We start from the raw sequence: 13,377 nt of genomic DNA on the forward strand, positions 1-13,377 counted from the left end.
ATAGGATGAGTTTCGGTTTCGGTTTTCATGGCATGACTGACTGAGGCCCCTTGAGACAAACTCACCGAAACTCGAGCCCCTCTTTTGTTATTGTCTGCTAAGTCGAATGCCATCGCCATCCAAATGAACTCATTTGGCGGGACCCATCCTCCTCCAGCCACCGCTCGCCGCAAAACCCGGCGTCGACGGAAGCGCGTAGGAGCCCCATCAACTCCTCTCCAGTACTGGACTTTCTTTAACAACAACAACGACGAAAGCAAGAAACACCTCCACTTCTCCTCTGACGCCGAAGCCCGAGATGAAGCCAAGTTTTCCGGAGGCGGACACGCGGTGGAGCTATCGGTGAGGAAGCTGGCTGCTGGATTCTGGCGGTTGCGCTCGTTGCGCTACGGAATTGGCGGGTTTAACGCTAGACGTAGATCCTCCGATCGATCACGCTTTAAGGTACTCATATTCTTTTTATGTTGCTTCGTTATGATCAGTTCTATTTAACAAACCCTGGGTTTAGTTCAGATCATTCAGGTTTTAGTGTAGCATTTTTAATGGTTTAATGACATGCTTTGCATGGGGTGTGTGTGTATATATTTGTGCTACTGTATACTGACAAAAATGTAGCAGAAACCAGATAGTAAAGTGTATCTTTCGGCTATTTTAGATAGGCTGCCAACTGCTGATAGACTTGCTCGTTTGAGAATTGAGGTGAATGAAAAGTGCAAATTGTGTGAAGCTGTGCCTGAGACTCGTAGTCATATTTTCTTTGAATGCTCGTTCTCGAAGGCTATTTGGGAGGGAATTGCACGACTGTGCAACGTTGACAGAGCTGTGGGGACTTGGGAGGAGGAGTTGAGCTGGGCAATTTCTCGATTTAAAGGAAAATCTTTCCCTGTGTTTATCCTTAGAGTTGCTTGGTGTGCTTACATTTACTGTGTTTGGGAGGAGAGGAATCATAGACAGTTTAGGGGGATTGCTAGAGATATTGAAGATGTGATAAATCGTATTAAAGAGATAGTTAGAGTTAAAGCTGCTAGAATAGTGATTAAGAGCAATGTGATTAATTGTAATTTTTGCCTTGCTTGGGGGATTGCTACCTCCTAGAGGGTTGGTTTTGGTCTGTTTTGTGGGTTCTGTATTTGTTGTAGCAGTGTGTTTTTGTATACTGCTTCTTGGATAATAATATGAGCAATTTATCCAAAAAAAAAAGTGTATCTTTCAGCTCAGTCGACAATGGGGTTCTTTTAGATTTGTCTTGGATGCTGAATTCAACTCATAATTATACATTTTATGTCTTTGTACCCTTTTGGTGAGCTTATATTAAGAAAAGGGTGTCTTTTTAATGTATTTATCTGGACAAGTTATATCAAATCCTGTTTGTCATTTGATGTTAACTGATGCATTTTTTTAACGGAAGTTTTCGGTTGTCATTTCGTTTTCGGAGGAATAGAAAATATTGACATGTTTTTAACCTTAGCAGCACGGCACGGCTCGTGTAGATATGACGCTTTCTTGGGACCATTCTAGCAAAGAACATCGTTCTGGCACAAGACATCGGTTACGGAGAAGCCAATCCACCATTGTTGGTCCAAAGCAGGGTACTCTTCATAAAGTATGCGCGGTAATGTCACTAGTTCTTAGAGGTAGTAAAGCAGTTACAGGATAGTTTGATGTTCATTGGACGTATAGTTCGAAGGATAGAACCAATTTTATTGTTTCGATTAGGTATCAATGTTTTTCAAACATGCTGTTCATCTTCATCTATGCATAGTTGTTTTCTGAACATCTCTGTAAGATTAATGTTTTTCAAACTACATCATTTTCATCTTCATCTAGGCAAATTTGTTTTCCGAAATTTGATCCTTGGGATCCCATTTTCCCCACATGGATTCATTGAGGCCATTGAGCTTCCTTTATAGATTGGTTCTAGATTCTACCTTTCCTCTGCCTCAGTTTATGAGCTCTTCGGTTTGCCTACTGAAAAGAATTTAACATTTATGCTTCATACTTTGTTGTTGTTATTGTCTGTGATTTGTTTGTCTATTTTGTTGCTTGAATCTCTTTTCCAGCATTCGAAGCCTAAAGAGGGAGCGATTAAGAGAGACGGACCGGATGGTAGAAGCTCAAAATCATCACCAATTGAAGCGTATGGTTTAGCAAGTCACATGAAGCTTCTTGAAGAACAAGTCAAAACTGTGTCTTTTGTATCAGCTCTTCAAGCGGAACTAGTGCAAGCTCAGTTATACATTCACGATCTTGAATATGAATTGCAGTCCTCTAGAAATAGAGTCAGGAACCAAGCGAGGAAGCTTAAAACGGAAAGAACATCACACCAGAAAAGCGAACATGAAAAGATTTCTGCTCGTATTGATGATTTGAAGGGTCAATTGAGAAGGGAAAGAAAAAAGCAACAAAGAATGGACGAAATCAATTCTCAATTAATAACGGAGCTTGCCAAAGCTAAATTATCGGCATTACAATCAGTTCAAAAATACGAGGAGGAAAAAAGAACCAGAAAGCTTTTGGAGGAAGTCTGTCATGAGCTAGCTAGGAAGATTGGAGAAGACGAGGCGGAAGTTGAGGCATGCGAATAGAGACAATGAGATTCAGGAAGAGGTCGAAGAAGAGAGAAGTATGTTACAGGTCGCTGAGGTGTGGCGCGAAGAACGTGTCCAATGAAGTTGATTGATGCTAAGTTGGCTCTTGAAAGTAAGTACTCTCAGTTGAACAATCTGATAACTGCCCTTGAAACTTTTCTTATGTCTAGAAGCACAAGCCTGAATATGAGGGATTTGAGGAATGCGGAATTGATAGGACATGCAGTAAAAGCAGTTAGTATTCAGGATATGGAAGAATTTTCTTATGAGCCTCCTGGATCGGGGGATATTTTCTCAATATTTGAAGAGTTACGGCGAGTTGAAGTTTTTGGAATCGAGCCATTGTTTAATTACGCTTTGTCTGGTGATATTTCTGATTATTACCCATTGAGGACTCAAGAAAATGATCATGATAATGACCATGTTCTTGATTACAACAGTGGCATGGAAGAAGATGCCACAGGCCATGAAGAAGTGCATCATGTCGAGAATCAGGGTTCTGTTGAAGAGAGTGGCCGCTCTATTATCACAGCTGGTGCACTCAGAAGTGCTTCAAGGTTTGAGATAGAACAGGATGAAACTTCTGCCAGAGTATCTCCAAATACAGAACCTAATCTAGTATGCTCAGTATCTGTAGAAAAACCAAAGCGGAAGAAGTTGTCTTTTGCAAAGATGCAAACATCAGGAGCAGTTTCCAGTCCAGGGACATTTCTTCCAAATGGAAAGCCTATTAAAAGTGGTCTTAAGCACCGGAAGCCAATGGAGCAATATGGCTCTACAGACTTGATAAATCCAAACATAGTTCAAGGCATGATCGGGGAGCATTGAGTGGCCAAGAGGCCATGATAAGAATTCTTCGAAGGCAAAGATTCCAGAAACCAGGACTAAAAGCAAGATATCTCTATCGCATAGACACAGTATAAGTTAATATATAGAGGCAAGATATAGGTTTCTCTGGAGCAGGACTACGGCCCTGGAAATCCTGTTAAAAGCTATGCTTTTCTCTAGAGGTTTTCTTACCACAGGCCCAAAATCAGATGTTCCAAGGTGCTACCTCTTCCTTGGAACCTCTCTAGTTACTTTCAACTCTGGTGAATGATTCTTTTCATTACATGTCAAGTTTGTTTCCAGCAATTATAACCGATATAATTATTCAATTTTATCAAAGTTATGATTCTTTTTGTTTCCTTGTTCTGATTTTTCCAATGGATGATGTTAAACATTAGTTTTACCCCGACATTATGCCGATATGTGCATGCTCGAGTTCTTCATTATTGCTGGACCATTCTTTTAATTGTGCTTGTGAGACAATGCTGGTGGAGTTGCATGCCGAAGTCGTCTATAACTTTGGGTTCGTTTCCAAGAAAGGAAAGAAAAAGGAAGAAGCAAATGTTAGATGCCAAGACAAGATTATTGTCCTTAAACTTTCATGTCTGCAATTATTTGTCTTAATAAGTTAATATCATGCATTATTTTTACCTTGAAATAATACCTTGATTCCCCATTTGCCTTTGGCAATTGGCATTGGACATTCATCATCAGCTTAAAGATAAATATACTGGTGAAGTCCAATCTTTGTCTCCCATTACCAGTGTTAAGCCACTTTTCTCTGTGAGAAAACACTCTTGATGACCAAATCCTCTCTTAAATGATTGGTAGTAGCTTTTTTCGGGTAGTATCAAGTCATCTAGCCCACCTCTACCAGCTTTACAAGCTGAGATGACGTGTCATGACCAAAATTATGGGATTAGTACGTACCTAACTCGAATATATCGAGCCAGTTGAAGTGGGTGGAAGTTTGAGATCGTGATGATCCTTTTATGCAGGAAATAATTCTTCCTCTTTGTTACGATAATTGAGAAGATAATAACGAAATATAAAAGTTTGCGATCATATGAATTTTAAGGTTTTGTATTACTATAACTCTAATATCTATTATTTATTTATAGAATTGATTATTTTATGAGAAAGAAATCTAATATTACAGAGACTCTTGAATTTCTACTTTCAATCAAAAGACTGGATGTACAGCAAGGTTCCAACCGCTGGGGCTCCACCTCTACACCCAACTCCATCTCGGGATCAATGATAAGGTTCGGCCAAGAAACTCTACATCCTTCTTTTATTAAAGGAGTCGCACTATAAACTTTTCAAATTGAATCAAAATAAAATTTAGATGACAAATTTTAACACTATCGGTTGAGATTTTTCTTACGAAATTGACACAGATCAAGGATTGTATGATATAGTTGTCTAGAGTACCTACATGTGTGGCATAAACGAATATCAGTTTGATTCTTGTATTACGTTAATCCTGAACCCCTAATCGCCAACTTTAGTGTAGGGAGCAGAGCATGACGAGCATGATGGCAAGAATTGACCAGAGCCTGGGGCTTTGGGTCAATTATATGTCAAATGATAAGATAGGAAGCGATGTTAGAGGCCAAAACAAGAGCCGTAGTGCATTGATTCATGATTGAAGTAAACCCCACTTCAATCAGATATGGACTTGCAATCAGCACCACAGGTCCTAGGCACCCACACCATGCAAGTGGGATTTCTGTAGCAGCACTTGCAGTTACTTCACTCATAACCTATATATACACTTTCTGGTATTTGTCATTATATCTGACAGAATGAACAAGTACGTATCAGTTAATTGGGAAAACTTAATATGTCGCATTACAATTTAATGTATAGATTAATTTATAATCGGATAGATATGGTTGAGTATAAATTAGTATGTGTTTAGAATTTTTTTTAATTTATTGACAATACACAACTTAAAAAATTACTTGAACAAGAGTTTTCTATGGAGAACAATACTATCTTTTACTACTGATGGTTATTCAATGAATTCAATAATGAATATCTACAACACTCGAAGTACATATCAAAAGAATGGTACCCATATTTTAACTTCATGTATTTTATAATTAAACCCAAAGAGAATAAGACAGTTGGGGAATTTGATGGCAATGCATGCCACCATTTAAGGGTGGTAATGCCCTTGTTATGGCACCATCAAATACGTGGTTGACACATGCATATGTTGAACCAAAAAGGCAAGGGCCAGCCTGAAAGAAACAATTCCTGATAGGGATTTCTTGGTGATTAATAATGTTGCTGTTCCTGTCATGGCTGAAGATGGAGTCCATTTCCCATTCCACAAACCACATATGGTGAAACGGCTCGACCAATTAATGAAATATTATGCTGTAGTCAAAAACCGATATTATCTTCTTTGAACACTCACGAATTTGAAGGGTAAATTATGATATCGGTTTGACGATTTTTTTTTACGTTCAGTCGAACAATAAGATATTATATCGTGCTCATACATCGTTATTATCTTCTTTGAACAGTTACATACCGGAACGGGCAAAGCTTGATGCCGGCATGACGTAGCCTATGGAAGTGAGTAGCATCTTGCCTCTGCAACAATTTGATTGAGTAGCTCGTGCAAGAATCTGGTTTCATTGGCTGGCCTGACAACTCTTATTAGGCGTCACTTACCGACAAACCCCAACCAAACTTTGCTGATTCTTTCTTCCTCTAACATTGTCATAAGCAGGACGAATTGCGCTTACGATTATTAAATTGTTTAATTTAAAAAAACCAAATTATAACATTTAAGATAATTTTATAATTTAGTAAAGGGGGTTTTGGATATGTTGCTGAGATGGGGACGGTGGTGGAGATGAGTGTGTTGGTTTTTTTTTTTTTTTGGGGGGGGGGGGGGGTAAGGGCTGACCATGTGAGAGTCTCTCTCTGATTCTGCCAAAATAAATGACATAACATTACCCTAGATATTGCCTTGGGCACCCCAGGGTATGGTAAGAAAACCAAATCATTTCGGTTAAACAGATCCCAAATCCATGACATAATCTGTTTTTTCTGGTAATGGGGGCTGTCATGTTTTTGCTGTATAATTACACACTAGTGGTGGTCATGTCAGTTGGGTGGAAGAGTTTAAGGTTTAGGTTTATTTGATGGATAGTTATGTTGTACGTAATTTTAATATATAATTAAGAAAATGTTTAAACCGAAAATATTAATATTTTTTAGTATTTTTATAAAGTGCTACATAAATTTTTTATAGGAGAGATGTTAATTTTGTTACCTAATTTTCGGTAGAAAAATAATATTTTAAGTAACATTTCATTTAATATTAATATTTTCGGTAGAAAAAAATAATGTTTTACGTAGCACTTTATCAAAAATGTTAAACATTTTAGATAGCGACCAATATTAACATTTCTAATAAAAAATAATATTTTAGGTAATGTTTTACCGGAAATATTAAAAAAAAATTAACATTTCTGGTAACGTCTTTCATTAGCAGTAGATTAAGGTTGTCATATATTAGACATCGCCTTATTTGATACAAGTCTAATCTCCAGCTCTTCTTTATGAATTTTTAAGTTCCAATTAGAAGCTCACATACTTATTTTATAACCTCTAATTGGTAAGGAATGGGGATTCTGAATAAACATCATCAATATATATATTATTCTCACAATCTTAATATCCTAAATATGTTATATATATATATATATATATATATGGTAAGGGCTAAATGTTTAACACCTTAAATCTTCATTTTATTCTGTCAATTTTATTTCTTCACTGTATCTACTTAAGAGTTAAGAGACAATTGTCCCTCCCAAATATTTCGTACGATAACATTTTAATTTTTTTTAAATTTTGTAGACACTAATTTTCGTTTGAAGTTTTTTACTATAATTATTGAAAATATTTTTCGAAAAAATATAATATATAGTTTTTAGAAAACGATTTTTTAAAACATATAATATGTATTTTAAAAAAAAAATCGATTTTCGAAAATATATATTATATAGTTTTGAAAACGGTATATAATATATAGTTTTTTTGAAAACATTTTGAAAACATATATATAATATATAGGTTTTGAAAACATTTTTTATTTTTATTTATTCATTATTAATATTTTTTATTTATTTTTTGTATTTTCGTTTCAGGTCCAGTAAAGGTAACGATGCCCAGACGAGAGAGCCCAAGGGGTCTGACCCAACACCCTAGGGTTTTCACGTTTCAGCATCGCACTGCATGGGGAGAACAGATCACGCGCGTGAAAGCCACGCGCCAGCAAGGTTCCAGTCACCAGCCGAAACGTCCGGCCGAAGAACTCGGGACTGCACCATCCCGGGATTCTCGGTCAACTCACAATAACCATGAACCCCATTTCTTTTGGGGCTCAAAACGGTCAAAACTGGGGCTTTTTGCCAAGCAACGGGACAAGCAACCAATATCGGAAAAAAATCGAAAAACTGAACCAAACACCACCAAGATCAAACCACAAAACAACGATTGGAGAGTAACCAAACACAATAACAAGCCACAGTGAACTGAAATAAAAAAGCCGACAACATCGAGTAGCAAATATACAAGAGACCAAGCCAAAAACAACAAAACATAACATCAAGTACAACGAAAGCCACACAAAAATACCCAAAAAAACAAACAAAAGCAGCCTCGATCTGGACTCAGAGAAGAATGAACCACAAGAAGTCGAATCGTTCGCCGGGAAAGGTAAAACCGATAAACTAAAGCCTAGATCTACGCCGATTTGTAGGGATTTTGGGGATTTGGGTTTTGGTTTCGGTTTCCTTGGGTTGAGGGCTTTTGAAAAGGGTGACGGCCGGAGCAACGGGGGAACGTCGATCTGTGGCCACTGGGGCAGATTGGTTAAGGAGAGAGTTTTTTTTGTTGTTTTTTGGTTTGAAATGTTATTTTTTGGGTTTTGGGTATATATATGTGAGGGACTAGAGTGCAAATACCAAATAGTTAAATTATTTCCGCAATCTCTGTAAGTTTGAAATGTAATTCGTTTTGGTCACTTGTTATAAATTGACCTTTGAATTTTGAATTATTTCAATTTAATCAATATTTACATTTCTTATATTTTGCAAATTGTCCCCTAACTTTTCTCTCTCTCTTGCATCTCACTTTTAGTATCAATCTAATCCATCAATTTCAATTTGTTTTAATTTGGTCCTTTAAATTTTTAGTTGTTCATTTTTTTTCTTTTTAACTTTAGTATTTTTTATTTTTTTTAGTTATTCATTTTTTCTTCTCCTTTTAATTTTAGCATTTTTTTTATTTTTTATTTGTTTTTTTACTTCTTATTATTTTTATTTTACCACTTTTAAAAGTTAACATTTTTTATTTTTATTTTTTCTCCCTTTGATTTATTTAATATTATTTATTTAATATTATTTATTTTTTTTATTTTTTCTTTGATTTATTTAATATTTATTTATTATTTCTTATCTAACACTTTCGAATTTTTTAGAGGAATTTCAAGCAATCAAAGGTAAGTAATTTGAATCGGTTTTTTTAAATTTTAATTTTGGCAATTAAAGACAATCGATAAATTAATTGGTACCGAAAGGATAGTACGAGGGTGTTAATCCTTCATTGACTGTAACCGACTCTCGAACCTGACACATTTCTAGTAAAACGCATATCATGTAAGAAATCGAGATATCCGAATCAACCCATTTTTTTCTTAAAATAAATGATCGGTGACGACTTTAATTTTTATTCAAGTCGAAGTCCAATTCCGAACTCACCCGAAAAATGACCGTGAAAAATTTAAATATTAATTAAATAAGACTTTTATCCCTCTTAATTTTTATATTTAAATGTATAGATCTTTGTTCCCAATGATAAGATTCAATTATTGGATGGGATGGATTGTGATATATTAGTTTTTTATAAAATAACATTTATATTTTTATCAATTTAAATATCAATCAAATAAAAGATCTCTTAATTTTAAGATTTAAATTGGTTTCCCTTAGCGCTTGATCTTAAATTCTTCCGCTGCATATACGGAGTGAAAAATAAGAGTGGGACCATGCTGTTAACGAAGCTTAACCTAGCATAGGATGCTGATTAACAATGATGAATCCTAGACTCGGCAGAGCTGGGTCAGGTGTACCATCTACTGAACCCAACTAGTGGAAAATAGGACCAGGGGCGGGTCCGATCTCTGCGAACCCAGGTCCACCGGCTTTTTCACTATACGGTCCGGTTGAGTGGCCAGTGAGGGTGCTGCACCCGCCACTACAATTATTGACACCAACGGTTGCTGTTATCTACAGGTCTCTCTATTGGTACATACGATACCACAAAAAACTATTTTTCAAGGAGAGGAATTCAAGGTTTATTTCTACTTGTAGTCCCTCCAATTTTTTGAAATTATGAGTTTAATACATTTATTGTAACAATGTTATTTGTAGATTCAAAAAATATATATTCTTAGTTTATATTAAAGTAACATAGTTCAATTTTCAAACCATCCAGTTATTAACAGTGTTAAAAGTTTAGGCTTGTTAATAACACCATAAGAATAGAAGGATCAATTTCAAATTAAAATTATGAAGGACTAAATCTTAAATTTCAGCATAATCAAGGTAGTAAAACCATACTGAAAATTATTAAATTGGACATCTCGTTGATGGGGTTTATATAAGGGCTTATGATTGTGATTTGTGATAATTTTTCTCTTTAGTGATGGTGAAATGAGGATAAGGTTTTTATTGTTTTCAAACTAAAACTACAATCAAATTGGTTTGACCCTACAAGAAAGGGGCCTCACTCACTAGTGGGATCAATTTAGCTATTAAATCACCCAAATCAACTATTAAATAAATAAATTTATTTAAAAAATAAATTATATTATTATATTTAATAAATATACAAAACTCGATTATATACAAACTAAAATTTAAGTAAAACTCTAACAAAAGATATAAAGCTTTTACAGAAATTCAAAATTTTACCTAAACGATAACAAATACTTCTATTTTTTTATTCATGGTCATCGGTACCTCCATTGTTTTGAAAACCAGACCGGATCAGTCGGTTCAACCGGGAACCGTTGCCTAGTTTGGTTTAAACTAAACCGGTTGAACCGCTATTAGTGAACCGGCCGGAACCGTTGAATCGTTCGAACCAGACCGGCTGAAAACCGAAAAAAACATCCAATTTTGTTTTTTTTAAATTAAACCAAACGACGTCGTTTGTTAAACGAGCCAAGTCGAACTCGAGTATTGCTGAGCTAGACTCAAACTTTAAAAGTAAGCTCAACTCGACTCAAACTCACGAACTAAAAATTATCAAGTTCAACTCAAACTCGAAATATAATATTGAAACTTGAACTCGAAAAGGCTTGAACTCAAAAAAATTTTAGAAGCTCGATTGAAGCCTAAAATTCGAGCTTGATTGAAGTGAAAGAATAGTTCACTCTATTCTCACCAAAAGGCTCCATGATTTGAATGTCAATTACCTCTATTATTATAGAAGTTAGTTGGGATGCTCTTCTATGTTTCTTAGCCATGTGGATTGTTTTGTTCTCATATTTTTACTCTTTAGACTTTTGGGATGTTCTTCTATATTTCTTAGCCATGTGAGATTGTTTTAAAAAAAAATTAAACCAAACAATATCATTTTGTTATGATTTTTTTAGCCCCAAATTTATTTTTTAATTATAGTTATATAATTATATTTATTATTTAATATATTTTATCTTAAATATTATGTTGCAGTTAATTTGAATCATTTTGTTTAACTTGATTTTATGGTTTTTAACTCATATATGTTATGACTTGCTTTGAATATGACTTGTGATATACAAAATTATTTTTTATTAAATATTTTTGGTATTTTTATTTAATTTTTTAAATAATTATAACGTCATCCGATTCTTTCGATCGGTCAGACCGATTGAACCAGTGAACCGATAGTATGATCGGTTCGCTAACCAATCTGGTTCTGAAAACCATGGGTAACTCTCGTCAGCCTTTTTTTATCAATAAACTACAGCCAATTATGATGGGCCACGTGAAAATTCTCTAGACGTAATAGGGACGAATGTGACACGTGTTGGATGATCTAAGGAACGACAATAAGTGTGAGTAACCCACGTGGTCTGTGGGACCCCCTCCTGAGATCGACGTAGTCAAACAAGACACGTAGATAGGTAGGTAGGTTTAGGTGCGGGCTCCACTGACTTTTAAGAAGAAAATGAACTCTGACGTGGATGTATCCTTTATCAACGTCATTTTAATCTTTATTTATTTGCGGGTTAAGTGCACCATAAGTCATCAGATTATAGTTGTATTTTAAATAGGTCTCTAAATCTGAATTTTAAAATATTATGGTTAAGTCGTTAAAATATCGGTATTGTATCAATTAGGTAATTACCCATTTGAATTTATTCCTTCTCGTAGCTTGTTATTGTTGACCTCTGTGTATTCTTCTCTACATGTTACCTCTTTTTTAAATTTAGTCGGGTCTTACATTTCTGTCTATATGCAGAGATTTTTACACAGGGATTTATTTGCATGGATTACTTCTCATTACAGACGCGCAAATGAAGACTGTTCAACTATGTATTTATTTATTTATTTATTTATTTATTTATTTATACATGCATTGCATTTTATCTTTATTTTTAATTTTCTGACTGCCGGAGGTCTTCCACAGAAAGTGCTCTCAACCTGACGTTGGGGGCAGCCTACTACCCTACCTCCCCCTTACCCCATTACATATGAGAATAGGGTTTTGTTGTTGTTGTTGTATCAATTAGGTAATTCCATAAACTTAACTATTAGCAATGGACGTTAAATGCCCCCTCATATATAATGTAGACCATGTTCAAAATATATCATATCAAATTTTTTTAAAAAAAAATTGCACTTATTACATAAACAATTTGAAGTCAACGTGTTAAAAATTAAATACTATTAATTTATTTTTAAAATGTAATATTTAAGTTATCTATGTGGTATGCACACATGTCTACTACTTGATTTATGTGTTACGATTACAATCCAAGTTAGATCAAACAGACATTTACCATAAAAATTGACGTTTAGGTTGACAAAAGGATCCACTTGATATCATAATAATATTTTGGGAAGATAATTATAAAATTTTAAAAACTAATTTACAGAATTTGAGGATCTTTTATGCATTTAACTCACTATGCATTTTCTCATTTTCCTGTGTTTGATAGCTGGAAAACAATTTTTCGGAAAATGTTTTTGGTATTTGATAGCTATAATTGGGTTACGGAAAATATATTTTAGTGTTTGATAATTGTATTTGATTTTCTCAATATAATTCATTTTCCTAGTTTCTTTGTATTTTATGTAAAAAAAAATTTACCATATGATTTTTCATAAAACATTTTCCTTACTTTTCACTTCAGAATATAAGAATTAAAAATTGTATAGAAAAGTCATGAGATGTGATATTATATTAGTACTAACTTTACTAATATATTACTAACGAATGTTGGTTCAAGTGGTAAGTAACTTTACTAATATATTTTTAAGTGGTTGTGTTGCCCTTAACCGAAAATAACATCTACAATGATATCAAATAGTTTAGATCAATTTTTTAGTGTACTTTAATAGTGTTGACGTGTCTTAATCTATTTCAATCAATATCGATCCAAGAAACATGCAAAGCCAACCAAGCACCCTCAAGAAACATGCTCACTCTACAAAACCTGTCTTTAATTGCTAGACGATTAAACAAAGCCAACCAAGACACAATAGCACGCCTAGGAATATGCAAAGGAAACTACACCAACTTCTCTCATCGAACTTTGCCATTCTTCACTCTTATCTCTTGCCAATGCCAAATGCACCTTGTTCGAATAGGCAGTGAACACCCAACATGAAATAACGGTCACACAATCTCCCTAAGGAAGAAACTTTTCTTTAAACCC

General features: G+C 34.7%; 1 protein-coding gene across 2 annotated transcripts; it reads left to right on the forward strand.

The window, feature by feature from the left end:
- The first annotated feature begins 42 nt into the window (after positions 1-42).
- LOC120174829 lies at positions 43-2,600 on the forward strand. Of its 2 annotated transcripts, none has more exons than XM_039181572.1 (2): positions 43-444; positions 1,472-1,921. In XM_039181572.1, exons 1-2 carry the CDS (start codon positions 124-126, stop codon positions 1,655-1,657), a joined length of 507 nt encoding a protein of 168 aa, XP_039037503.1. In that variant the 5' UTR covers positions 43-123; the 3' UTR covers positions 1,658-1,921. The 2 variants fall into 2 exon arrangements, with proteins under 2 accessions (XP_039037503.1, XP_039037502.1); XM_039181571.1 differs by lacking the exon at positions 43-444 and adding an exon at positions 2,060-2,600 and having other exon boundaries at positions 1,476-1,575.
- The last annotated feature ends 10,777 nt before the right edge of the window (positions 2,601-13,377 follow it).

This window comes from Hibiscus syriacus, unplaced genomic scaffold, assembly GCF_006381635.1.
Source record: "Hibiscus syriacus cultivar Baekdansim isolate YM2019G1 unplaced genomic scaffold, ASM638163v2 tig00112124_pilon, whole genome shotgun sequence".
In the NCBI taxonomy this organism is placed as follows: domain Eukaryota; kingdom Viridiplantae; phylum Streptophyta; class Magnoliopsida; order Malvales; family Malvaceae; genus Hibiscus; species Hibiscus syriacus.

What these genes read in the sequence shown, in the direction of transcription:
- LOC120174829 (XM_039181571.1), top strand. Translation starts at nt 1,493, where the DNA reads ATGACGCTTTCTTGGGACCATTCTAGCAAAGAACATCGTTCTGGCACA. An exon ending in AGAAGCCAATCCACCATTGT is followed by an intron (nt 1,576 to 2,059) that starts TGGTCCAAAGCA and finishes ATCTCTTTTCCA; the next exon opens with GCATTCGAAGCCTAAAGAGG.